At 55.7% G+C, this 24,622-nt stretch overlaps 10 protein-coding genes across 10 annotated transcripts; 4 read left to right on the top strand and 6 right to left on the bottom strand.

Moving 5' to 3' along the window:
• Positions 1-636: 636 nt before the first annotated feature.
• On the bottom strand, positions 637-1,654 carry L226DRAFT_569436 (cyanamide hydratase; the record flags this gene model as incomplete). Its single annotated transcript, XM_067684300.1, has 5 exons — positions 637-856; positions 940-952; positions 1,017-1,066; positions 1,123-1,430; positions 1,481-1,654. 5 exons carry the CDS (start codon positions 1,652-1,654, stop codon positions 637-639), a joined length of 765 nt encoding a protein of 254 aa, XP_067537818.1.
• A 602-nt stretch (positions 1,655-2,256) lies between these two features.
• On the bottom strand, positions 2,257-3,258 carry L226DRAFT_505386 (uncharacterized protein; the record flags this gene model as incomplete). The annotated part of the gene is made up of 4 exons (XM_067678029.1): positions 2,257-2,354; positions 2,411-2,573; positions 2,678-3,002; positions 3,200-3,258. 4 exons carry the CDS (start codon positions 3,256-3,258, stop codon positions 2,257-2,259), a joined length of 645 nt encoding a protein of 214 aa, XP_067537817.1.
• Positions 3,259-3,586: 328 nt separating this feature from the next.
• L226DRAFT_569434 (uncharacterized protein) lies at positions 3,587-4,076 on the top strand (the record flags this gene model as incomplete). Its single annotated transcript, XM_067684299.1, has 2 exons — positions 3,587-3,760; positions 3,825-4,076. 2 exons carry the CDS (start codon positions 3,587-3,589, stop codon positions 4,074-4,076), a joined length of 426 nt encoding a protein of 141 aa, XP_067537816.1.
• A 1,226-nt stretch (positions 4,077-5,302) lies between these two features.
• Positions 5,303-9,053, bottom strand: L226DRAFT_363187 (uncharacterized protein). The gene is made up of 6 exons (XM_067674241.1): positions 9,022-9,053; positions 8,841-8,965; positions 8,462-8,737; positions 6,851-8,414; positions 6,602-6,786; positions 5,303-6,531 (listed from the first exon to the last, which is right to left on the bottom strand). The coding sequence occupies exons 3-6, from the start codon at positions 8,675-8,677 to the stop codon at positions 5,362-5,364; spliced, it is 3,135 nt and encodes a 1,044-aa protein (XP_067537815.1). The 5' UTR covers positions 8,678-8,737; positions 8,841-8,965; positions 9,022-9,053; the 3' UTR covers positions 5,303-5,361.
• Positions 9,054-9,204: 151 nt separating this feature from the next.
• L226DRAFT_533253 (NADH:flavin oxidoreductase/NADH oxidase) lies at positions 9,205-10,943 on the top strand. The gene is made up of 8 exons (XM_067680414.1): positions 9,205-9,534; positions 9,599-9,773; positions 9,826-10,089; positions 10,142-10,257; positions 10,313-10,447; positions 10,515-10,692; positions 10,746-10,850; positions 10,899-10,943. The coding sequence occupies exons 1-6, from the start codon at positions 9,274-9,276 to the stop codon at positions 10,638-10,640; spliced, it is 1,077 nt and encodes a 358-aa protein (XP_067537814.1). The 5' UTR covers positions 9,205-9,273; the 3' UTR covers positions 10,641-10,692; positions 10,746-10,850; positions 10,899-10,943.
• Positions 10,944-11,285: 342 nt separating this feature from the next.
• L226DRAFT_533250 (uncharacterized protein) lies at positions 11,286-12,051 on the bottom strand. Its single transcript, XM_067680413.1, has 4 exons — positions 11,923-12,051; positions 11,816-11,862; positions 11,654-11,767; positions 11,286-11,596 (listed from the first exon to the last, which is right to left on the bottom strand). Exons 1-4 carry the CDS (start codon positions 11,985-11,987, stop codon positions 11,343-11,345), a joined length of 480 nt encoding a protein of 159 aa, XP_067537813.1. The 5' UTR covers positions 11,988-12,051; the 3' UTR covers positions 11,286-11,342.
• A 541-nt stretch (positions 12,052-12,592) lies between these two features.
• Positions 12,593-14,807, top strand: L226DRAFT_483685 (protein prenylyltransferase). The gene is made up of 5 exons (XM_067677026.1): positions 12,593-12,904; positions 12,998-13,451; positions 13,506-14,181; positions 14,235-14,527; positions 14,582-14,807. The coding sequence occupies exons 1-4, from the start codon at positions 12,724-12,726 to the stop codon at positions 14,523-14,525; spliced, it is 1,602 nt and encodes a 533-aa protein (XP_067537812.1). The 5' UTR covers positions 12,593-12,723; the 3' UTR covers positions 14,526-14,527; positions 14,582-14,807.
• A 479-nt stretch (positions 14,808-15,286) lies between these two features.
• L226DRAFT_459658 (glutathione S-transferase C-terminal-like protein) lies at positions 15,287-16,152 on the top strand (the record flags this gene model as incomplete). Its single annotated transcript, XM_067675534.1, has 4 exons — positions 15,287-15,342; positions 15,396-15,680; positions 15,759-16,022; positions 16,080-16,152. 4 exons carry the CDS (start codon positions 15,287-15,289, stop codon positions 16,150-16,152), a joined length of 678 nt encoding a protein of 225 aa, XP_067537811.1.
• A 965-nt stretch (positions 16,153-17,117) lies between these two features.
• Positions 17,118-19,328, bottom strand: L226DRAFT_533247 (uncharacterized protein). The gene has a single exon (XM_067680412.1). It carries the CDS (start codon positions 19,156-19,158, stop codon positions 17,185-17,187), a length of 1,974 nt encoding a protein of 657 aa, XP_067537810.1. The 5' UTR covers positions 19,159-19,328; the 3' UTR covers positions 17,118-17,184.
• Positions 19,329-22,214: 2,886 nt separating this feature from the next.
• On the bottom strand, positions 22,215-23,686 carry L226DRAFT_505364 (NAD(P)-binding protein; the record flags this gene model as incomplete). The annotated part of the gene is made up of 7 exons (XM_067678028.1): positions 22,215-22,417; positions 22,481-22,581; positions 22,644-22,760; positions 22,827-23,126; positions 23,186-23,437; positions 23,505-23,600; positions 23,645-23,686. The coding sequence occupies 7 exons, from the start codon at positions 23,684-23,686 to the stop codon at positions 22,267-22,269; spliced, it is 1,059 nt and encodes a 352-aa protein (XP_067537809.1). The 3' UTR covers positions 22,215-22,266.
• Between the last annotated feature and the right edge of the window lie 936 nt (positions 23,687-24,622).

Genomic DNA, 24,622 nt, shown 5'->3' with positions numbered 1-24,622 from the left:
GTACAAATAAACGTCTGGCTCGGTCAAAACCGACCGTGATGTGACCTGCCAGCCGCTCATCATTCGAGAATTCAATGGCGGTCTAGACCCTTCCCAGAGGCGCAAATTCCGACCTCTCGGATATGTGTTTTGAACCTGCTCAGGCTGCAGTGAAAGAGCACTGAGAATTAACCTCGCAGAGTTGAATATGCGAATATGCGTACGGATATCAGGCCAGGTTTGTGAGAGTCGGACACCATGATGTAGGGAGGGAAAGAGGTCAGATCACAATGAGAAGGAAACGGGCAACGAAGAGGAATCTACTTGGCAGTGGAATCACGATGCGAGGCAAGCTGCGAAGTGGCATGAAGTCCAGTACTGAAGTATCATGAGAGCCCGCATTGCAGCGAGTCTGGCCTGTGGTCCACGAATGGCCTCGAGGCTCGCAAAGATCACTGACATCAAGTCGTGCAGCAGTAACGTTAGTACAACGGTTCTGAGGGTAGGGCAGTCAATACGGAATGTAGTTGGCAACTACGCCGATACTCATTACGGGTCAGTAGATGGGTGGACGTGCGATCAATTTGTTGGGTCTTGAGAGCATATACGTCCACGTACAAAATTTCCTCATTCCGAACCCCAACAACTCGAAGCCCCTCAATCGAATGGCCTCATAACGTCATTTCCCCGCACGTCAGTCGCAAAGTTGCTCTGCACGCCCGCCTTCCAGTTCGGCACCTCGAACGTAGTCGTATGGCACCACGGCTTCAGTGTGAGCTCCTTCTCGATCACGCGAGCAAAGTGCTCCGACCATCCCTTGCGCGGGAATTTCGTGGTTGTCGTCTCGATCAGCCGGGGATGGATGAGATTCGCGCGTCTGAGGAACAACGTGACCCACGCGTTAGTGCCATAGCCATAGTGGCCATGGGAAATCATGGAACAGATGTGGACGGCACGCACAGCCCGACATTGTCTGTGTACGGGATCCCGAGGGTATCAGGTCAGCAGATATGAAGGCAGTTGACGCTGGAACTCACCCAGGATCGTCGCAAGTTGGAGTATTTGCCCGACCATAGTGATGTTCCCGCTGAGGAGGGCGAATTAGAACAACACCAGAAATCAATGCTCGAATCTGAGGCATACCCCTTGACGAAGATGTCTTGGTGCCTGATAATCGCATCGCAGACACTGTCCGCCTCCGCCTCGGGTCCTCCCAGCTGGAGGATCAAGTCCCGCGCAACGATCGCACCTTTGAACTCGAAAGACATATGGGTCGTCGCGAGAAACTTCTCCGCCGTCCCGATGTCGTGCAGCAGGCACGAGAGCGCGTACGTCTCGACCGCCGTCGGCGTCTCCACATACTTCCACTCGGGGAAGTGCGTCTTCGCGAGTGCGGAGCCGTAGACGAAGACGCGGTTGCTGTGGTTGAATGTCTGTTCGTCGAGCTCTTTCTGTAGCGCTAGAGTTAGCCTATGTGTGTAGAGGGACGTACAAAACTCACCTGTGCGAACGCGCGCACTTCCCGTACTAGTGGAGTGTCGGGCAGGGGAAAGTCGTCTGCGACGAAGAGGTCCTGCTTTGGGTTCGGGCCGGATGCCGTTGGGTGGTCCTTGAAGAGGAGCTCCGGATCGCGAGGGACAGGTGCAAATCCATACAGTTTCCAGTCTTCAGACATGACGTTCTCGAGGGCAGATGACGGCGGTGAGAGAGAAATTACGTGCTGTAGACCTCGGTCCAGCTCATGCTCTTTATATCTGGAACTTGAGACACCAAGACGCGCGAACAGAGGCCACGGGCTGCGCACGGCTTCCGTGATAGGCACGAGAAACCACGGAAAGCAGGTCATGAGTGCTGTAACTCGACAACTTCCGCTATCCTGACAAAGCTATGGAATTGAGAACGTCATCGTCACATGCATAGAGCCTGCGAAGATCTGAGACACACCCGTGGACACCTTAGAAGGAACCTGTTGGAGACTAAGTTTGTGTAGCTCGAGATGGGTTGGAGCGCTTCACAGCTCGAATTGTATCTTGCATTGAGACGAGTGCAGAATGCTGGAGGTTGTGTACGAAAGACACTATGCGGAAGCCAATGATATGGGGACGCGACATTGCATTCTAGTAGATCGTTACAACATGACGTTTTGCTTCTCTTGACTTCCGTACACCAAAGCGATACATCCTACCAAACACCCAAAGAGATGATACACAAGGCGAAGCAATCAGAGCTCTGCAACATAGGCGTTAGCACTGCTCCTGGGTCTACGGAAAGACAGAGTTACTCACTCTGCATGGCAGCAACGTCGGAGCTCTGGACATAGTCTTCAAACTCAGCGACCTTCTCCTGGAGCTCATCCAGGGAGACCAGCTCATCCTCTGTGGGCGCATCGTAAGGACTCGCACCGTTTCAAGTAAAGAAGAGCACTACATACCAACGACGAGGGTGATCTGGAGCTTCTTGATACCGTAACCGATGGGAACGAGCTTGCTAGCACCCCAAACGAGACCAGGCTGCTCGATAGAACGGACGGACTCCTCAAGCTTGACCATGTCGGTCTCATCATCCCAGGGCTTGACCTCGAGGGTTACGACCGACTATGCGCGCAAGAAGTCAACATCATATTCCCGTGGAGTATAATACATGCAGGAGAGGAGGGTACAAGCGGTCTAGCACAAGATGGTGTGGAAAACAGACGAACCTTGGCGACGGTCTTGGGCTTGTTGGCCTTCTTCGCGTTGTAGGCAGCAACACGCTCAGCCTTCACGCGCTCGGCCTCAGCATCCTCCTCCTCGTCGGAGCCGAAGAGATCGACATCGTCGTCATCCTCCTCCTCAGCCTTGGCGGGGGCAGAGGAGCCGCCGAGGAAGGCCTCGCCGGCCTTGCTAGAGCCAGAGAGGGAACCGAACTCGGGCTCGTAAGACTTGATGTGGGAGTACCAGCGAGCAACGGAGGGGTAGGCAGTCGCGTCAGGAGCAGAAGAGATGGCCTTGAAGACGGCGACATCAGCCTGGGAGGGAGTGTACCTGCGCAATGCAATGTCAGGATCATGATGTTCAAACTCGAGAGAACAAGATAGAAGATCAGAGAGCTAGGTAGATAGTTGTCGGCATACTGGAGCAGCGGTGTCTAGTCGCTTCTTGGAAACACGGACCATAGCGTTGTATTCATCATGTCCAACGTCCGCAGACGCTATATCGACTACAAGGCGAAAAGGACTCACCCCTCGACGTAGGAGCGGGTCTTGAGGTGGGACTCGAGCTTCGTGAGATCGGCAGACATCGTTGAAGGAAAAAGTTTTGGTGGGAGGAGGAGAGATCGATGGCAATCCTGCAAACGAAGCGAGCATTAAGACGCGAATTTTGAGGTCCCGTGACTTAGTTGAGGGCAGGCCCGAAGGACAGTATCGTCGTTCCTTCCGCCGCGGCGCTGCCGCCTGCATATTATTCTGTTGAGCGCATCTCCCACCTTGCTCGTCGTCCGCTACGATCAGCCAATATCGATACTTACAGGCAAGTCGATGTGCAAAGGCTTTCCTCGTCTAGCTCATACTTACACTCATCATGCGCATAACTGGCAGTGTTTCCCTGTTCGAAGCATCCCGTACACCATGAACAAGACCCAGTTTTATCTCTCTCAGTGTGCCGAGGCGGCGTCGAAGAGCCCGATGTGTTTCACATTGGGCGCAGTAATGGTGAAGGGAGGCAAAGTCATATCGTCTGGGTACAACCATCACCGGCCGCACTATGACGGGGCGGAGGTGAGGACGCATGGCCATCGCAAGGTACGGTTTTCTCTTCGTTTATCTGCACCCACTCCATCGCCTCGTACTGAGTTCCGACGTGAAGCCGGTTTCGATGCATGCGGAAATGCACGCCATCTTCAGTTTGACTGGCATGTCTCCTTCGTTCAAGACGCAGGTTCAAGGCATGGAGCGTCGGGTTTCACCAGCCACACCTCCAAAACCACAAACAACAAAACGGACAAAAGGGACTGCGGACCCCGAGGGATACTTCTCGGGGTCCACCGACGCCGTCACCGTTTGGGAGAACGACCACGAGTTCGACGCCGAGTCCGTCACCCTTGTCAGGCAGCTCTAAAGGGCGTAAGGGCAAGAGTCGGCGCAGTCGACCCAGCTCGAGCCGAAGCCAGTCGCCGTCTACGCGCTCAGGTGACGACAGCTATAGTAGTGGGGAGAGCAGCAGTGGCGAGAGTCGACCCTCCTCTTCGCACGGCCGCTCGCACTCCATTGGTCCCACGTTAGATCATGACATCTCTTGGATCACGAATCCGAACACCGCGACCCGTCTGAAGGATGGAGACCGGGGGTGGGATGCACGTCGCCGGGACCCTCGCGCGAACGGCGCTGATATCTATGTCGCGCGGTTCACCAAGAACGGCATGGGCAGCGCCAAGCCGTGCTGGAGATGCCTCGAGTGGTGCCGATGGGCGGGGGTCAAGCGCATCTTTCACTGGGATTCGGAAGAAGGGAGGTTCGTGGTCGTTAAGGTGAACGATGCTCAAGGCGGACAGTATGAGACTCACGCCGACATACGTCTCTTTGCTGGACTGGTATGTTCCCTGATGCTCTCCGCATTGAATTACTCGCTGATGGTCGAGCAGGGTTGGTGATATTTTTGGTTCGGCCAATGTTAAGACATATGTCACACAGGATCTGTCTCGTGCGTGCATGTCGGCGTCGGGCCACTATTCTGACCGTAGGTTCCTGATACCCCGACAACTGCTCCCTGTCCCTGCCTATGGACAAGTGGAGTTACTAATGCGGGGAAGAGCAAGCATCTACGAAAAGGCATCAATTCAGACTTGAGATAGTTCTGTTATCTCTTGTTTTTACTATGTGCCTGACATTCCGTACTTCCTACCAGGCGCTCTTGCATGTATGCTCGCAATCCATATCGTAGTTACCGACTCCGGCCCCTCTGGTGATTGATAGCGTGCTTGCATGCATTGTTCTGCGCCGTCGTTGCGTACCCCGCACACTGCTCCTCGTTCTGCGCCGTGGACGTTGGAGTTATCAAGGTGGGGGAGAACAAGAATCTTGGACTCTTGAGGCATTCGCGACGATCATCCTGGTGCCGCTTGGTCGCTGCAGGATTTTACAGGTGCCTCACAGCTCTCCGTACCTACCCAGTGCCTGCTAGGTATACGGAATCATGGCTCACAAATGCAGAGCGAGTGCCAGTGAATTGTTAAGCTTGTACTCGAAAATGTCACATACGTCGTCAGGGTCATATGTCGCGCCGTACCTCCACACTGCGTATATGAGCATCACGGTGCGAGCGCAATGAAAGAAATTTTGGAATATGCATTGAGATGGTGCCAACATGGTACACTCCGCAAAACGTGACGCTCTCGCCAGTAAGTCTAGCCATGAGCCTTGCCCTTGCTTCGCTTGCCGCCGCTGCCACTAGCCTGACTGCGGGTGCGAGTATTGGTTGTAGCTTGCGTGGTCCTGGTGTTGGAACGGCTAGCAGCGCGCTTCACGGCGGCGGTACCACGGCCACTGCTGCCTGGCCTCGCAGTCGCCCTCGTCGACAGGCCAGGCTGCAGAAGACCTCGATCCTGACTGCCACCTGGGAGGGTGCCGTCCTTGCTCCGCGTCGTCCTGTCGGAAGGTGCGACGATCCGGCGAGACCTCGGCTGGCGGGTAGGACGAGCTGTCTTGCTGCCCGAGGTAGATGGCTCGGCTTGGACTGGCTTCGTATTGGCCTGGGTGCGTAACCTCTTCGATGGCTTCTGCAAAGTTTGAGGGGCGGCGATACGTTCGCTGATTGGCACGTAGCCACCAAGACGATCGGGGCCCTTGTCGTTGACGGGCCATACAACGGGCTTCTTCATGCCGTCCGGTGGAATGTCGGGTTCAAGGTACTGCAGGAGGATCTTGCCGATGGTCTTGTGCGACTGCAGCGAAGCAGCGGTCTGCTCCATCTCCGGGGTCGGTCGCGGATCGCAGTCTTTCTTTGCCTCCCGCAGAAGATTGTCCAACTCGATCTTGTCGACGTTCATCATATCTTCCGAGACTGCTTTGCGGGCCCGTGGGGCATCGTCCCACCACTCATCAGGTAGATCTGGATCGAAGAGGGGGTAATTAGGAAGGGACGTGTTGTCGGTCGCAGCATTGTTCGAAGGCGCAGCCTCCTCTCGGTGGGTTGTCTTGGGTGCGTGATCCTTCTTCCAGAACAGCACTTCGTATCGTACTTTGAAAAGACGAAATAGCGTCTTGATCAAGCCATTGAGGGGATGTTCAATCGAGTCGTCGGCCGTGATGAACTGGATAGGGTGATCGCCATCGGTCAGAGAACCGGTCTTGAGACAGTCGCGCTTCACGGGAGGACACGCCAACTTGCGTTCGCCGTTCACAGAGAAGCCGTTGAAGTAGGAGTCCATGAATCCCTCAATGCTTCTGAAGTTGTGGTGAATGAAGCGAACACAGCCGTAGATGAGCACATGGACAAAGGCTTCAAGCTCGTCCGCAATGCTGATCGAGTCTCCGGGAAACCTGTGCATACTCCAGGACATGTATTGCCAAGTTCCCTATACCCGAAAGAGCGATAAGATCGAGATGAGTGATCGAATAAGAACTCAATATGGCCAGTTGACGTACCGCCCTGTCTGGTTCTCGAGCATAGTTGATATCCTTGTGCTTGGCAAGTTCCCAATCTGCCAAGATGCCTTGCCAGTAGACCACCCGTTTGTCACCATGTTGACGGATGGTGGGCAGGATCAAGATGTTCCCGGCGCTGACATCTCGGTGTATGTAGCCACAGAGGTCGTACGCCTGAGAATGAGCTACGCCAAATGTTCTCTGTTAGGGACAGACAGTAGCCGACTGACGAAGCTGTCGGACACTCACCTATGAGACAGTCCAGGATGATAGCGACCCATTGTCTACTGTTCTCGAAAGCCATAGCACCCAGACAGATCTCCTTCATAACGACACGGTAATGAATGAGGTGACGCAACCCTGCTCCCGCTTCCTGTTTCTCCATCTCTTCGGCTGAACGCTTCACTCCGGCTGCTGTCCCAGATACGTCTTCCGAAGCAGATGAATCGGAGATGAGGCCGGCAACGTACTCCGCCGAAGGACCTGCGCCTCGGGGAGGGAGAGGTGGGTCGAGAGGGGTGCAGGATGCTGGGTATCCAGCAGGTCCAGACACCACTTTCAAAGAGGCGTGAGCAGTTAACGACTCGGGGTCAATCCACGGATACTCCACATCGGGAACAACCACCGTTGAGGGTAGCGGCTTCTTCGGGGACTGGCATTTCACCTCTTTCACCCGGGCTTCGAGGTCGTTCCGCACCGGCCACACAGGGTATGACTTGACCCGCTTGGGACCAGTTAACGGAGAGTAGTTTGACGTCTCTGTTTCTTGTTCTTCCACATCGCCGTGTGCAAGAACCGTCGGAATATTTGGAACGCCAGCCTTGTTGAGCTTCCCTATGATTTCTCCCTCCTCCTCCATACCCTCGTAGTAGCGCCTCCATGAGTCCTTGAGGAAGACTAGACGTTGCGACTGCCAGTCGAGAGCGACGAAGCCGCGAGTCCCGCGGCCGATCAGACCTGAAGCCGTGAACATGGGCCTTCCGACCAGGAGGGTCATATCGCCAACCTTGATCATATAGCGAGGATGGCCGTGCGCGATAGAGTCCTGGAAGTATTTGCGTGCGTGCGTGAACTCTGGGACGACGTCGGGGTAGGAACGATGACAAGTGGTGGGATGTGTGCATTGAGCCGCTGGGTCCTGGTGTAGGAAGCAGTCATCCGTTCCGAGAGACACTGAACCTTTCGAAGGGTCGACGAAAGCGTCATGGAGTTCTGAATCATCCTCGATAATGTGCTGGTCATAGTCGAGATCGTGCTCACTGCCTCCAGCGACAACGTTCATCCGCTGCCAACCACATGAATCTTCGGATAGCCGGACCGCCGTGGTGTCGATGCCCCGACCTGCAGACGATATTGCGGCGTAGCAATTCAAGAACGTGAGGAGACACGTCGTCCCATCGACCGAGTGAAGGTAGTCGACGGGCTCCGAGACGATGACGCCGGAGTGGTCCCAACGCATAGCGCGGAAGATAGGACCATTCACAAATAGCAGATAGACGGCAGTACGGTGCTGGTCGCCGAAGACATTTTCGGCATAGGAAATCACTTGACCGCGCACCTCTTTCCTCTTGTCGGCTTCATAGTGATGACCAGGTCTGTCGTCGAAGGGATCAAGGCCCGTGCCACCCCGCTTGAATTCGACGGGCAGTCCCATGCAGGTCCAGTCCGGACAACCATCGAGGACATCGTCTTTGTATTCGTCGGGGTAGAAAGCGCCGCCAATCTTCTGTTGTGGTTTGTTCTTCTCTGCGTACTTGTCCGAGAGTGAGAGGAAGTGGCCCGAGAGAAGACCGATGTCGCGGTCCACTTTATGCTGACCACCTTTCAGTGCACGTAACGACCAGTCTACGAATCACGTACCCATGCAGCACTGTAATCACTTTCGCTCAAATCGGACTCCTCCTTCATCTGTTGCTGACCAGGCGCGACGCGCAAGTTGGAGACGAACGCCCATTCTACCTTGGTTGCGTGCTCCCGAGTGGGCATGTTCTTTTCGATGAGGTCGATGGCGATCATCTCACCCAGGAGCTCAAAGACGCGCACGGCGATGGAAGTGTCTGAATCATCAGATGACATGTGGGTGCGAATGTTTTGACGGACAGTTGGATGTTGACTTCCGGGATGTGGTTTGCGTCACTGTTCGTTGATCGGCATGCATAAGGAAGACATTTTGAGTGGCGCCATTTATATTGATCAGTTCATGAGAAATAATTTCATAAGATCCACAATCTCAACGTACCAGTGAGATGTCTCAATAGTATTCTACGATCAAAAGCTTGCCAGTGGTGCTCGTCAGCCAAGGTCGAAAGGTGGTTGGTGACGCCGCGCAGCTGTAACGAAGTTCTAACACACGTGGTGTCGTCGCTGTGGGACCGCTAATAATTGAACTGGAGATATTTAGCAAAAATATCTTTACTTACACTCAGAGTGAGGTGTGTTTGGCCGGAGGTGGTGGTCGAAAGGTACGCAGGTCACGGTGGCTCGAACAACGAAACATGAACAGCGCCCGGTCACGCCGGCCCGTGGCAGTGTCACCGGCCCGACACTCCCGAGTCATGCTCGATCGCAGCGGCATGGGTTCATTGAACGTTCAACTTCGAACAGCAGCCTGAGGAAGTCAAGTCTCTCGCCACACTCTTCTCTGTCAGCATTCAGTACGCCCTTTGGACGCTATGAGGCCGGTGCTATTTCAAAGTGCGCAAATCGGGGACATCGAGCTCGCTCATCGCGTAGTACTTGCGCCCATGACGCGGTGCCGTGCGAATGACTCTGGCGTTCACACCGATCTTGCCATGGAATATTATAGGCAGCGTGCATGTGTTCCAGGAACCTTGCTGATCTCAGAGCCAAGCTATGTGTTCCACTTTGCGGAAGGCGTCTCGCCACATGCACCAGGAGTTTACACGACCGAACAGATCGCTGGTTGGAAGCGGGTAACTTCAATATAGATATTGACTTCTCGACATGCTGCATGCTGACGTGGCACGTTTCTTCTAGGTGGCAGACGCAGTGCATGAGAAAGGGTCATATATTTTCATGCAGCTGTGGGCATGTGGGCGCGCTGCCAAACTCGAGTACTTTCGCGATCGGTACCCCGATTATCAATACGTCTCCGCTTCAGACATCCCCATGGCCAACAAACAGGAGAAGCCGAGGCCTCTAACCAAACCTGGTACTATGCTGGGCCATCCATCTCGCGCATCCTTGCTGACGGAGAGATACAGAAATCCAGCAGTATGTGGAGGCCTTCGCACAAGCTGCAAGAAATGCAGTGCACCACGCCGGCTTCGACGGCGTCGAGATCCACGGCGGAAATGGATACCTCATCGACCAGTTCACACAAGACGTATCCAACAGGCGCGATGATGAGTACGGCGGCTCCACTGAAAATCGGACGAGATTCGCGTTGGAAGTGGTCGATTCGGTATGTGAAGCAATCGGGGAATCGAAGACCGCCTTGCGGGTCAGTCCTTGGAATGCTCGGCAAGGTATGCCCCCTCGTCTAACCTGCCACTATATTGACACCTCATGTATACGCAGACATGAGGATGGTCGATCCTATACCAACATTCAGATACCTCATCTCTCAGCTCGCTGCAAACCGTTCGAACTTGGCCTACCTGCACGTCGTGGAGGGTTCTTCCAGGCGAGGAGATGTGCGCGTTCATCATCTATTCTGCTGCGCACCGTCGACTGATTGGTGTCATATAGTCGAACGACTTCATCCGGGACCTCTGGAGCCCCAGACCACTCATCAGCGCTGGCAGATATACTCGGGCAAAAGCACTAGAGGTTGCAGAGAGTACAGGACAACTCATAGCTTTCGGCAGGCCGTTCATCAGCAACGTGAGTCCCTTTGGCTTGCGTCCGTCCGGCCATCTCGCTGACAACTTCTGTATGCGATCACACACAGCCCGATCTACCGTTGCGTCTCCGAGATGACATACCATTGACCAAATGGGATCCAGACACGTTCGACACACCTGAGGATCCGCATGGATACATCGATTATCCCTTCGCAAATGCCAGGAAGGAGTGAATACTGGAACGCGTGCTATGGCGACCCAATCTACGGCACTCTCCAGACTACAGTAAGTGCCACCCCGTATTAGACCTGAAGCTCACAGTACGTGACGGTGGACAGTGGTACCCCATGCACCTCATATCTGGCGCAGACCCAGGGCGCATCCTGATTGGGCTTGTCAGGTCCACTTCTCGTGCTCCTTGGAATTTTCTTGTGGAGCAACGTGTGGGTACTCACCGCAGCTCACGAAGAGCGTCCGCTGACGTAGACTAGTTGTCTTGGCGGCACTGCAGTACCGTACTCTGCCGTAGACGCTGCACTGTATACTTGTCGTAGCAAATAGTTGATATCTCGTGCTAAACAAATGTGTAACATGGCAGTGATCATCAGCAGATCAACTGTGGTTGGGAAAGTTGGTAGACGCTACGGTTCGTATGCGTGGCGGGATATGAACGAGTCGGAGTGACGACGGAGTATCCTTCGAGTCTCCAACTGCGGTAGTCCGCTCACCTGTCTGACGGTCTTTTCACGTATTGGAAGATTGATGCATCTTCCGACGGTTGGCTGCACGAAGAGCGAGCGAACTTGCGCACGGTGACATGGCTGGTGGAAAGGTTGATGTAGTATAGTATAATCGGGTATCTGATCGTACGCATTGTTCCGCTTGAAGTTGAGTTATAACCAGTCGTAGATCATATAAACGAGAAGAACGATCCATCATATCTTGAAGATGAGCACCAACAGACTAATCTCTACAGAGAACACGATGAGCGATAGTAATGCTACTATCCATCCGGCAGTGACAAACGGGCGGCCAAAGATACGTTTCCCTGTCTGCCCTACGGTCTTAATGGCGTTCTCGTACGCGGCGAGGTTTCTGTACTTGTCAGCGAAGTCGTGCCTCGAGTGCCGCTGACGGAAGAAGGCAACGACAAAGATTAGACCCGCCATGACGGTGTACAGGATACCGACTGAAGGGAAAAGCGAATTGAGTTGCAAGCGTTTACACATACAGCACCAAGACTTACTTCTGAAGAATCGGCGGTCGAACAGCCGGAGGATGGTGAGCGCATATCCCAAGTTGCTGATGGCCGTGCGGCTGTATGCACCATCGAATGTGCGTGAACGGGCTCTGAGCTCGACTGAATTCCACTGTCAGCTATGGATTACACATGGTTTATGTCACATACCAAGCTCGTTGACATCCTCCGGATAGAAAGATTTGGAGCGGTGGCCGCTGTATGTCCGTACCAGTCAGTTTTGTAAGCACTGTGGCGGACGTGATTGTTTCACATACCGATAGTACCTGTGACGCCCTACAAGATTTCTTGTGCTAGTATTGCTCACAGTCCGAGTATCCATGACGCGGAGGAGAGGTAGGTTGAGTTCACCGCTGCACGAGTTTGCGGCGAGGCGTGGTGGTCAGCATTACGAATGAAGTCATTTGCAGGCGCGCGATCGCTGCTGCAGTGCCAGAGAGCGCCCACTAATACTATGCTGCGAGTGAGTCTTCGCCTCTCTTCCTCAACTCCATTCCCTAAGTTCCCTGTGCTGTCTGCTTACATGATCGTTGGCTTTTCCGGAGGATATTTTGGGAGACAATGCAAAAATGGTGTCTTGTACGTGATGCCTGCGTCGGTCAAGTTGCCCTTGCTTGATCGTTTTTACTACGATCGGCGTCCGACGAAAGTACTTTACAATTCATAGTCAGTTCAACATTATCAGTACTTATCAGTAGTAGCCTTCAAACGGATAACCGGCAAACATTAGGTCATGGAACAAGTGTGGCGTCAAACTTTTGCTAGGAACATGTAGAGACGCCCATAGCTTCACAATACACGGGCGCTCGCTTTTCCGACTCTCTTTCATCCTACCTTCACCTCTCCCCCTTCCACGGAGCGGCGCGATGACGAACAAGAAGAACAAGCAGGCGAAGAAGAAGCAGCAAGCCGCTGCTGCCGCGAAGACTGCTGTGAACGGCGAGGCAAACGGATCTGCCGACCAGTGAGTGTCTCGACTCTTCGATCTACGATATCGGCGTGCGCAGTGGCTTTCCCACATTTACTTGACGGAAATTGCTCTTAGGCACGATAAGGAGATGGAAATTGAGAAGGAGCCCATAGAGGTGGCCGGGAGCTCGAAGGAGACGACGCCTGTCCCAGAGGAACCCCCGGCGGAGGAGGCAGAGCCCGATGCGGACCAGATCAAGGAGCAGGGGAATGCTGCGTTTAAGGCAGGGCGGTATCAGGATGCTATAGACCACTATAGCAGAGCTATTGGTATGTTGCATTGCACACTTTCTTCTAGTGGCACTTGCGTCCTCTCCCCATGTCCAGTTCAGGACCATGGTGCTCACCCTCGACGCTCTGCAGATTTGCGGCCGTCAGAGCCGACGTTTTGGACGAACCGGGCGGCAGCGTACATGGCCCAGAAGCGGTTCAAGCCTGCGCTCGCCGACTGTCAACAAGCTGCAGCCCTGCAGTCCGACGCGCCTCAACCGAAGACTCTCGTTCGTCTCGCCCGCTGTCAACTGTCTACCGGATCCACTGCGCCCGCTCTCTCCACCCTCCGTTCTGTGCTCACTATCGAACCCAAGAATTCCGCAGCATTGCAGCTGCAGACGAAGGTGCTCGAGCTTGAGGCGCACCTGCGCAACCTGGAGGGTGCACGTGAGCGGAGAGACTGGGGTATGGCACGGCTTGCGCTGGACAAGTGCGTGCAGGTCATCGACGGAGAGGGCGGTGACGTCCCGATTCAGTGGAGGTTATGGAGGGTTGAGCTGGAGATTGCGAAGAAAAATTGGGACGCGGCAAGCATGGCTGCAAAGTAAGTCTATCATTCTCCCTGCATGTCGAGCTGGGCTTACCTCGTCGACCTCAGCGACGCGATGCGGTCAGACCCCAACTCTCCAGACGTGATGACCGTACGCGGACTGCTGTTGTTCTTGACGTCGAAGACGGCACAGGCAACACAGCATGTCCAGTCCGCGCTGCGGTTAGATCCTGGCCATGAGGCTGCCATGAAGCTGCGGAAACGTATCAAGGACGTGGAGCGTCTGAAGGAAGAGGGCAATGTCGCGTTCAAGACCAACAAGCTGGAAGAGGCGGCCGAGAAATACGGTGAGGCCATTGAACGCATCGGCTCGGACCCGAGAGAAGGAGAGGGAGGACAGATTCGTGCCATGTTGCTGTCTAATCGTGCAACGACCCTCGTCAAGCTCGACCGATACGAGGATGCCTTGGCGGATACGGAAGCGTCCCTGCAGTTGAACCCGTCGTCGTTCAAGGCGCTTCGGACACGTGCTCGCATAAACCTCCACCTCGAGAAGTACGACGCAGCAATTGCGGACTTCAAGTCGGCTATCGAGCAGGCTGGCTTCGAAAACTGCGACGCGGACGTGCGCGCGCTGAAGAACGAGCTGAAGAAGGCCGAGCTTGATTTCAAGCGGAGCAAGTCGAAGGATTACTACAAAATCCTTGGTATTGAGCGTGATTGTACCGAGGTCGAGATTCGCAAAGCTTACCGCAGGGAGAGCTTGAAGCACCATCCAGACAAGGTGCGTGCCACCACTTTGTTGATTCGGAGGATATCCGTTGATAATGCGAGCAGGGTGGAGACGAAGAGAAGTTCAAGCTCGTCGTCGAGGCCCACGGCGTCCTCTCAGATCCGCAGAAGCGTCAGCGCTACGATCTGGGCGAGGACGAGGACGATGGGTTTGGCAGCGGCATGGGCCCGGGCGTCGACCTCTCCGAACTATTCGCTCAGTTCCACGGGACTGGCTTTGGTGGTGGTCGCGGACCAGGAGGGTTCTCTTCGTTCGGCGGCGGAGGATACCCAGGCGGTGGCTTTGGTGGTTACTCTGGCGGATACTCATCACGAGGCGGAGGCTTCCCCTTCTAATGGTGAGTCCAGCTGCGCAGGCCCTCACCAGTCCAAACGCTTAAATTGCCGTGTAGCGTCCCTCCGCTGCCTTAGATCTCTCTTGTCCATCCTCATGGCCATCGTGCTGTCCTCTAATGCTGTGCGTATCAACTTTGTCGACCGTTACTGTTCTGCCATGACCACTTCTACTCCTTATATTGTAGAGCATGTACTCTGCACGCCACGGCACGTAGTGCTCGTCCGCACGCCACACTGTATACTTACTGCATTGTTGCCGATATCATCTCTTTCTACTCTCCGAAACTTTCGGTCGATAAGTGAAGTCGTGAGGCAAACAATATCCACATCCCCACCAAAGTGCGACCTTTGCAACGGATGTATGTAGACGCGAGGCGGAGAGGTGGTTGATGATGCTAACAAAGGCATAACAGGGAGGTCACTTCCGACAGCACCTTGTCTCGCCGTACTTGGGCGTTGACGTTGATTGATGGGAGCATGCCACGTAGGCTGCCTACTAAGGCACTGCCTACCACGTCCTTGCGCAGTGCAAGTTGATTTAACGCGTGCGGCAGCCGATCCCGTCCGCCCAGCTTACACACCACCCTTTTATTGATTTTGCTGACCAACCATGGACGTATCCTGGAAGACAATGCAAATAGCGTAGCGCATGGAGTGGACGGTGACGCCTCATGCAGGTATAAAGGATGTCTGTAAAGCAGGAGGGTGCTGCATCACCAGGACCTCGTCAGCCCCACTCTCAACTTACCTACTTCCATATCATGTCTCACGACCAACAGTTCACGCTGTACACCCATGCGAGAGGTCCGAACGGCTGGTATGTCCCGAAGGCTCTGTTCCAGTTGGTCACACTGACTGATTCCCTGATAGGAAAGTCGCCTTCGTCCTCGAGGAACTGGGCCTGTCTTATCACAGCATCTACCTCGACTTCGACAAGAAGGAGCAGAAGGCCCCGGAGCACACGCAGTACAACCCCAACGGGCGCATCCCCACGCTCATCGACCACCACAACGGCGACTTCGTGATCTGGGAGTCGAACGCCATCATCCTCTACCTGGTCGACAAGTACGACAAAGAGGCCAAGATATCAGTGACTGACGAGAAGGACAAGTACACCTTGCTCCAGTGGCTGTTCTTCCAGGCGTCCGGCCAAGGGTACGTCCGGTCAAGAGCATCCTGCGCCCTCGAGCCGGGTCGACGTCGAACGTGAGGCTGACTGCAGCCCCATCATAGCCCGTACTACGGCCAGGCGTTCTGGTTCACCTACGCGCATCCCGAGAAGGTGCCGAGCGCCGTCGAGCGCTATGAGAACGAGATCCTGCGCGTGCTCGGTGTGCTGGACGGCGTCCTCGCCAAGGAGCCCTCGGGATGGCTTGTGGGCGGGAAATGCACCGTCGCCGACCTCTCCTTCGTGCCATGGGACCTGCTCGCGCTCACGCTCGGCTTCAAGGATCGGGCTGACGTGGATGTCGCGAAGACCTACCCTGCCTTCTATGCGTGAGTGCTCTCGCTTTCGATCGGATGGAGGCTTGCACTGAACGTCGCGGACTACAGTTGGCACCAGAAGCTGCTCAAGCGAGAGTCCGTTGCCAAGCTGCTCGAGGTTCGGGCAAACCTTATGAAGTAGAACACCTGTGTGTTGAGCCCGTTTATCCGCGCACTGTCTCCCATGCTGCGCCTCACCAACTAAGTATACAGAAGTAGCACGATTCCCCAAATGACAGACCCGAACATCAATTACAATGAGAATTATAAATAATCACGACGCTGCTGGCCGAACTGACAAGTACGTACGTGAATACTGGGTACGGTGAGCAGAATACAAGTAGATAACGCAAAGACACGAGCCCGGGGTCGTTACAGTACTAGGGGTGGACGGGAGTAACGTAGGCGTCTATGGCATATGTTAGCAGGCAGGGGATAGACATGGAGGTCGTCGAAGGTAGGCAAGAGCAGGGGGGAAGTGGTATGGATCGTGGGTCACGGCGCGTGTACGCACGGGGCTACAAGATACAGCAGGTATACTAATTGAAGGAACGTGACATCCAGAAGACGTTGCATGGGATGGACCGAACGCGTGAATGAGAGTGTATGTCGTATGTCGTCGTGAAGTATGAGGATATTTCAGATAGCGCGACGCTCTACGAGATGAACGACAACGAACCCAATGTGGGGAATGATAATTAATCGGACCGTAGGTGCAACGACCTGAGAGACTACCGGAGACCGTCGGGAGAGAGAGAAGTAGGAGTAATTGATGAGAGGGGTTGTACACTGGGGTCTCGTGGGGATAATCGACGTTGTGGAAGGAACTACAGTCGAGGGACGCGCGCCCCAAGGCACGGCTTCGCTACGGTGAATTTGCAAGCCACGAGCGGCAGCGGTCGGTATAAATACAACGCAGAGCCAAGCCGAAGCAGAAGGATATGCTGCCAGCCGCAACGTGCGACATCCCGGCGTGCCGCGCCTATAACCAACAATAGGAATAAGCAATGATGAGCAGTGCGCACAAAAACGCAGGCGCGTCAAGCAGGACAGACACAAACCGTGGTTCACATAAATACCCTATATCCCACAAGCACGCATGTTGAAGCAGAAGCCCGTCTCCACTGTGCCCCGCAGGCCCCAACCCTCCCCAGCACGCAGACGCGCCGACGCGTCACCGAATGCGCCAGCCGCCATCGCCCTTCCTGCTCACTCTCCCCACACCACCGAAGCCCTCCCGCACGACCAGCCACAGCGCCGTGGCCGACACCACATCCTTGATCTCCTCCGCCGTCAAGATCAGACCCTCCGCCCCCGCACCGACCGCGTTCTGATCCTTGCCCGTGAAGAAGCTCTTGGCCTTGCTAGTGTTCCCGCTGCTGCCGTTCGCTGAGCCCGGACGCTCGTCCGCGAACGGTGCGGGGCGCGCGACGCCCGCGGGCGTGATGACGCGCTTCCGCACGTTCACGCGCTCTATCTCGATGTCCGGCAGCGGGAACGGCACCTTGAGCAGCGCGACGACCTTCGGGTGATGGGGAGTGGGCACGACGCCCGCGACCTTCACGCGCGCCGTGCTCGTGCCTGCGGAAGAGTTGGCGCCCGGAAGGCGCGAGGGCGACAGTCTGCGCACGACGAGCGTACACGTCCAGGGCGTCTCTGAATCCTCCGGGTCGCTCTCGTCCCCGTCGTTCTCCGCAGTCGTCGACGGGCTGGTCTTCTGGTGGTCATCTTCCGACGTCACGCTCGCGGTCGCGCCACTGGGCGAGGCCGATCTGCGCGAGTCGACCGACCGACGCAGGTCGCCCACAGTAATGGAGCGGCGCTTCGCCTTCTTGGTGTTCGGCGCGTCTTCGACAACGACCTGCGGGGGCTGCTGGTGGAGGGACGACATCGACGGTGCGGCGGAGGACGTGGCGATGCTATGGCGTTTCGAACGGACCTCGTGCTCATCGTCGCCTGCGCCGTCTCTCCGGTTCCGACGTTTCTTGTTGCTCCTAGCCCACTCGAAGCGGACCTCGACCATGCTCTCTACTGCGCCGGTGCCAGTGAGCCCTATGGTGCGCGCCTGGATTTTGTCCTTCATCCCGCCCAGGAGCGTCTCGGGCGTGCCCTTAAGCCATTTCCGGACGATCCAGACGTACTTCGTCGGCCGGCCGCGAGGGGGGTAGGTTTTCGAGCTGAGGGAGGGTTGGATGCCAAGAATGGGCGGTTGCAGGAAAACGTTGTCACGCGGACCTGCGGACGGAGGAGGTTCGGCGCCAGACGCGCTCGGTGAGTGGCCAGTGATGTTCAGGTTCCCACCCAGCAGTAAGGATGACCGGCGGGACACACGTTCCTCGGCTGGAGGAAGGGCTATGTCTGGTCGATGAGGAGAAGGTGGTTGTGCGGTGATCGGCGGTAACGGCGATTGAGGAAACGCGGGCGAACCTGTTGGAGACTCAGCGCGACGTTTGAAGAGCTTGCCGAAGAACTTCTTCGCGCCGGGGGTATTCCTGGGCGTCGAGGGTGTGAGGGGTGTTGGCGGTGCGACGGCGGGAGTCACGGGGGCAGGGGTGTGCATCTCGTCGGATGTGAGTGAGAGCGCCGAGGAAGTGGGTGTGTGAGTGCCATGTGCAAAATCAGTGCTTCTGCGGGGAGTGTTCTCGTCGGGAAGAGAGCCGGGTGCCATATTGGGCGAGTGTCCTGGGAGCAGTGTAGGGTTGCCGCCCTCGCCCCACACCTCGATGGGTTCAAGCACGGCGAGGCCAATGACTTCGAGGCCTCGTCTTTGGAATTTGGCCACCTTTGCATCCGTGCCGGCGTCTACGATGACGTTCGTCAGGACGCTGTGAGCTTGAAGATTGTATAGAGGGATGATCATGCGCCGGCCGGAAGATGTTGTGGATGTGGATGCGACCGAAGAGAAGGATGCGGAGGAGTAGGAGGAATACATAGATACGTCGGACCGGTTGGAGCTTGTCCGCGTGAGCTGAATCTCGGACGCGCCGTCATCTGCTTCCGGTCCAAGTGAAGGGTCGCGAGAGCGGCGGCCACTCGATGAACGGTTCAGATCTCGATTGCTCGGAGGAACGAGCTGCACCTGCAAATTGAGGGGATGGTTCGTTTTCGATGGGGGTGGTCGTACGACGATGAAGGACTGTGGAGGCATGGTTGGATTAGGTAGGTAGGGGAATGCGTGAAAACAAGGAGAGTGCGGATCCTTATGACGAATAGCTAGCGCCGTGGGGATGTATGACATTAGCCTCGACTAACACACCGAGGACCAGAGGTCGCCATCACTGCGCAGCGTGCGCGCGGTGGACTGCGGCGGGTTCCACTCATCTTCTCGTCCAACTGCGCGATTCAACGAGACACGGCGATGGACTTGCGACCCACATAGAACAGGCACGTAATCGGTAAAATACTTGACAAGTCTGTCTGCGCACAGACAGAGCGCCAAGACATGCACCGCCGCGTTCAAACACATGTCGGGCACAGCAGGAACGTAACCTGGGCAGTTGCGATCTGCTAACCGGTGCATGGCGTTCAATATAGAGATGGGCGCGAAGCTTCGTTGCGGTAGAGTTTGAGAACCACCCCCGGGCGCTGATTGGACGGAGGGAGACGGAGAGACAGCAGACGTGGTGCGCCTGCTGTGGGCCGCCAGCGTTGCGCGCGACCTCGCGCATGAGACCTAACGAGAGAGCCCCAATCCGGGAATGTGGTACGATGTGCACAGAGGCGGGAACGATACCGGAGCTCTCACAAAGACGCATACATAGGCGCACATGGGTGGAGATCATGCATGCCATCGTGCTCAAAGATTGCAGAGAGCATTCAGGCGACGATGACCACTCACTGGTCCTCTGTGGTCATTGAGACATGTCCGTAGGACCACACAGGACGAGGGAGATGGACAGCGGATGCGCGACAGCCGCCTGGGATTCCCACCAGCCGAGGGTGGCATAACCCACGGCCCCGCTGCTGCACCGCTCAACGAAGGGTTCTTCACGTTGCGCACATGGCTTGAGGACATCATGAAGCACCAAGGAGCACCTGGGAGGCCTGACGAAAACTTTGCGAGGCTCACCTCGTTCGACCTCTCCTTCTTCTTCTTAACTCCATGCTCGTCTACAGCCATGTCTTCGTCGTCCTTGGGCGTAGGAGACTGGGTAAGCGGCTTGTCTGAGACCTGGTGAGGAGGGGACTTGTCGTTGCCAATTTGCAGGGCGGAAGGCAGAAAGGAGGAAATTGAGGAGAGCATCGGAATCAGATGGGATGGAGGTACTTGAAGGAGTGGTAGTATACCAGGCTTGCCGCTCACTCGGTAACTGCGTCATATGAGCGCCTCAGTCTTACCCAATGCTTTTTACGCACACATCTCGGGGACGTGCCCCTTTCTCTCCTGCCCACACCTCCATCTTTGGCTGTTCCATCCACGATTGTCAGACTGCAATATAATTGATAGGACTTTCTGAGATCTCCAGATGCGAAGGAACGTCCTCTGTGGCCGTTATCAGATCGCCAGCGGTTGCAGTACTACGCAAGCTCCTCGGCAAGTCCGGGACCTTTGTTTCAACTTGCTTACCCTCCCGACCGCCCGATCGCGGCGGGCAAGTCACGATCCTCTTCGAGCATTCTTCGTGCAAGTGCCACTCAAACATGCTCATTTTTGTCAGCCATCCTGCTGCCAGCTTGTGAATCAGGGCGGCGGCGACACCGGGGGCGCCCATTCCGCCCACATCCGTCCACACGACCACAACGAGATGGGTTCGCACTTTCTCTCAATCTTCATCTTCATCTCTCGAAGCAGCTTTCACAGCAACCGCCGCAGCGCCCACACGACATCGTTTGCAGCCGTCGCGACACGGCGGCTTGTGCTAGAGACGTTTTGATCGTCGTACACAGTACGCGTCGATGCATCGGCAAGGCCCTCGGGGGTGCCTCCGGATCGCCCTCGGTGCCCCTCCGAGTCTCACGAGGTCTCACGACTGCTGCAAGCCCTTTCCCAGCCCGGAGCCCTGTCGTACTTACGGCAGCGATACATACCCGCGTCTCTAGTCTCGTAATCTCGTCCCTCCCTCCTCCTGAGCGCTAGCGAAGGGTTTGACGGGTAGAAGGGCGGCTGTGAAGCAGGGTACCTGAATTCGCGCCGCCGCAGCCCCAACGTCTCGATCAAGTCTCACCGCCGACTCCGGGGGCACATATCCAGTCATATCTGAAGAGGACCGACGTAATTGGGTAAGACTACAGCCAGAGCATAGTGACCTTCAGTCCCGGAGCTGGTGCCCGGCATGCCATGATGAGTCAGTACCTGCGACACGGGCACTCTCGGTGTGCCAAGAGTCATCTACTGCTCAAACTCGAGCTTGTTACGGTATACGAGTGTCCGGTGCGTTGTAATCGCCTGAACACCCATGAGGACAAACCATATAACCCCTAAGTCTTTGAAACGAGGCTGCTGCGTATGACCAAACCTACTTCTACATACTTACCACTTTCTATGTTCAGGAATCGGGACTACTCCCTGCGCCTCCTCCGGGAGCTGATGAGTCCCAGCAGCTTATGCCATATCCGAATTGTGACTCTCCGCTTGCGTCGGGATCGCGATGACAGGCCCAGCGCACAATTCGGAAGTGAGGGTTGGCTGTAGCCGTGAATTTTCGAGGACGTCGAGGAAAAAACTGGTTGGAGGTTCGGGTAACTCCTCGGATGGCAGTATCATGCTGTAGTGCAATCGGCAAATGTTTGGTGCTACAGCTCCCGGGCTGGCCGGATCGGAGTAACTCGCCTGCATAGCCACTTCGCGATCGGTCGTCACTCCAGGGCGGAAGAAGTCCTCAAGGCTGGATAAGTGCGCTGACTGAAACGAAAGGATTCGGCACCGAAGCATTCCTCTTGAAGTCGCAAGTCCTCGATATAGTAACGGACCAAAGAGTTTTTCGGTTATCCCGGGACCCAAATGTTACCGGAGAAGCCGGTTGTGGTTTACAGGGCGGTCTACGGACATGGCCACAGCTACCTCTGCGGAGGGCGGTGTCAGCGTGTGCCGAAGACACCCGAGCTTTATGGCGGCGCGGTTGATCTTGACTGCGAAGTTATTTTATTGGCTGCGATCACCACTCGGTGGTCAAGTTTGAGAACTTTGAGGTTCTTCCCGGCCACAATGTGCCGGTGCGCAGCACAAGTCATGTATGATGGTAGGACACGCACACGAGGAGTACACATCGCTTCGACTCTATTCGTACACGGGCACCGACATCTGCCGAGAAGTAATTCAATCCTTGGACACCTTGATGACGATCTTGCCAACGTGCTGCTGCTGCGCCTGGTACTCGTAGGCCTCGCGGAGATTCTCGAAGTCAAACACCTTGTCAATTACCGGGCGCAGCTTCACCGCGCTGATGAGGCGGTTCATTTCTTCGAACCTGCGAGTACGCCACTGGATCAGATCGTTTACCTCGGGAATAAGTATCAGACAGCCCACTCACTTGGTGCGGGAGCCGATGAGGTTGCTGCGCATCTGGACCGCCTTACCGAGGATGAGGAGCGGGAGACGGCTCAGGTCCACTTGTGCCTCTTGAGAATATTGCTAACAGAGTACAGCCGTCAGTGGCCACACTCGAACATCGCCTCTGAACGAGCGAGACGTACCCCAGCGATGAAGCCGATGATATGGATAGTCCCGCCGTAACGAACACAGTTGACTGACTTCAGCAGGGTGTGCGGTCCGCCAACCTCGATGACATGATCGACACCCCTGCCTTTGGTCTAGTGATCATTGATGTCAGCCTTCATGTATCTCTTCGCCGACAGTGCCTAATTACTACCACTCACAAGCTTCAGCACCTCGGCATCCCACTCCGGAACGGTCTTGTAGTTGAGGACGTGATGCGCCCCCAGTTTCTTCGCCACCTCCAGCTTCTTGTCGGACGACGAGATGACGATGACCAACGCCCCGGAGGCTACGGCGAGCTGGAGGGCAAAGATCGACACGCCGCCCGTGCCCTGGACTAGTACCGTGTCCCCTCCCTTGAGCGAGTTTGTGCCCGTCAAGGTGGAGTATCCGGTCAACGCGGCGCAAGGGAGCGTCGCCGCCTCTTCGTAGCTAAGGTGCTCTGGGACCCGCACGAGGGCCTAAAAGCCGGCCAATTAGCGGCGCTCTCTGAGCATGATACTAGCGGAGGGAGGCTTACATGAGCAGGGAGCACCTTGTACTCGGTCAGCACTCCGTCGATGGCCCCTCCTAGGCTGGTCGCCTTGGTCTCTTCGGTGATGTCCCCGAACAAGTGGTCGGTTGCGAAGTTCGAGCTGACGCGCTCGCCGAGCTTCCAACCTGTGACGTCTTCGCCGAGGGCGATAATCTCTCCCGCCATGTCGGAGCCCGGGACGGGGTTCTTCTTCTGCATGAAGGGGAACTCGCCTTTGGCGACAATGAGATCGCGGTACTGGAAGAAAATAAGAGATAGAGCGGTTGAATAATAGGTACGATGAGGTAGAGGAGACAATCAGTACCTGGAGAGACACGGCGTGCACTTTCACGAGGACCTGGTTGGACTTCAGCTTCGGGATAGGCGCCTCGACGAGCGTGAGGTTGTGGAAGCCGTCCACCTTGACGTGGTTGTCAGTGGCGCTGCACTGAGTAAGCTGCTGACCTTTGGTAGGCGGTACTCGCGAGTGGTCTGTGGGATCATCATGTTCGAGTCCTTGAAGACGGTGCTAGCAGTGCAGTAGCGATGTAGAAGGCGAGATCGTCGGGGGAAGTTCTTGTCGTCCGCCACCTTTCTTATACGCTTCCTCAACTCCATCGCGCTCCCTTTGTCACTAGTTATGTAAGACACTGTCCGGAATTTCGTGACCAGCTTTTTCGGTTAGACGGCCTTGCTAAAAGTCCTCGTTGTGAGCCGCGGTACCGACTAGCATAGGCTTACACATCAGAAGGTGGTTAATCTAGACTTCAGCTGACCGGCTGTCGAGTTCGTAGGCCTATGGTGGTTATGATTGTCAGCCTTACGCGCTTCTTGCGACACCAACGATGCGGGATATGCTCACACATCGACCGTGTCCTGCCGTGCTACCGGCGCAATAATCTGTCAGCAACCGGGCCAGGCTTGAGCGGGAATACCGTCTATTCCTCATGAGAGGCGAAATCGTGTCGGCTAATATGGCGAAATGCCCGAAGCGGGTGAATGCGTACTGGAAGGCCAAGATACTTGAGGGCACTAGCTACACTTGCGCCTGACATCGTGCAATCGACGTGGTCATGTTTGGTTCGCAAGGACGCGCCTTGCCAGAAGCCTGACTTCTTCCGAGTCGTCATCCTGTTGCGACATTCAATATGCCTGCCCTAGCCGCATGTTATCACCACGGGAACCGGTGATATTTGCTGACAGAGGTCAAGACCACAGTCAGCGAGAAGCGGTAGAGACGCGTTGTTCGGAGACTTACTGAATGATATTGCAGACTATGGCATGTTTGTGCGCGCTCCATGACTAAGTACTTCTTCGGTGGACAATATGGCGACATCTGTAGTGCGCATGAAGGATGGCAGGTAAGATCCAGGGCTATAGTCTGCTGTGGTTATGGGTGTCAGACTTCCGCGCCTTTCGGTAGGGGATGTAGTGCGAGATCTG

This window comes from Lentinus tigrinus (assembly GCF_003813185.1).
Source record: "Lentinus tigrinus ALCF2SS1-7 unplaced genomic scaffold L226scaffold_7, whole genome shotgun sequence".
NCBI classification, from domain to species: domain Eukaryota; kingdom Fungi; phylum Basidiomycota; class Agaricomycetes; order Polyporales; family Polyporaceae; genus Lentinus; species Lentinus tigrinus.
The sequence above is the reverse complement of the archived record's forward strand: the minus strand, read 5'-3'. Positions and strand labels throughout refer to the sequence as shown.

Bases quoted from the DNA above. Each gene is read 5' to 3' on its own strand.
- L226DRAFT_363187 (XM_067674241.1), bottom strand. From the start codon at position 8,677: ATGTCATCTGATGATTCAGACACTTCCATCGCCGTGCGCGTCTTTGAG. The intron at 8,415-8,461 runs GTACGTGATTCG...AAAGGTGGTCAG, and splicing joins GTGATTACAGTGCTGCATGG to CATAAAGTGGACCGCGACAT. The intron at 6,787-6,850 runs GTGAGTGTCCGA...CATTTGGCGTAG, and splicing joins CATCCTGGACTGTCTCATAG to CTCATTCTCAGGCGTACGAC.
- L226DRAFT_533253 (XM_067680414.1), top strand. From the start codon at position 9,274: ATGAGGCCGGTGCTATTTCAAAGTGCGCAAATCGGGGACATCGAGCTC. The intron at 9,774-9,825 runs GTACTATGCTGG...GGAGAGATACAG, and splicing joins GAGGCCTCTAACCAAACCTG to AAATCCAGCAGTATGTGGAG. The intron at 10,448-10,514 runs GTGAGTCCCTTT...GATCACACACAG, and splicing joins GCAGGCCGTTCATCAGCAAC to CCCGATCTACCGTTGCGTCT.
- L226DRAFT_533250 (XM_067680413.1), bottom strand. From the start codon at position 11,987: ATGGATACTCGGACTGTGAGCAATACTAGCACAAGAAATCTTGTAGGG. The intron at 11,768-11,815 runs GTATGTGACATA...AGTGGAATTCAG, and splicing joins GGAGGATGTCAACGAGCTTG to TCGAGCTCAGAGCCCGTTCA. The intron at 11,597-11,653 runs GTAAGTCTTGGT...TTTTCCCTTCAG, and splicing joins CGACCGCCGATTCTTCAGAA to TCGGTATCCTGTACACCGTC.
- L226DRAFT_483685 (XM_067677026.1), top strand. From the start codon at position 12,724: ATGGAAATTGAGAAGGAGCCCATAGAGGTGGCCGGGAGCTCGAAGGAG. The intron at 13,452-13,505 runs GTAAGTCTATCA...CGTCGACCTCAG, and splicing joins GCGGCAAGCATGGCTGCAAA to CGACGCGATGCGGTCAGACC. The intron at 14,182-14,234 runs GTGCGTGCCACC...TAATGCGAGCAG, and splicing joins TGAAGCACCATCCAGACAAG to GGTGGAGACGAAGAGAAGTT.
- L226DRAFT_533247 (XM_067680412.1), bottom strand. From the start codon at position 19,158: ATGCCTCCACAGTCCTTCATCGTCGTACGACCACCCCCATCGAAAACG.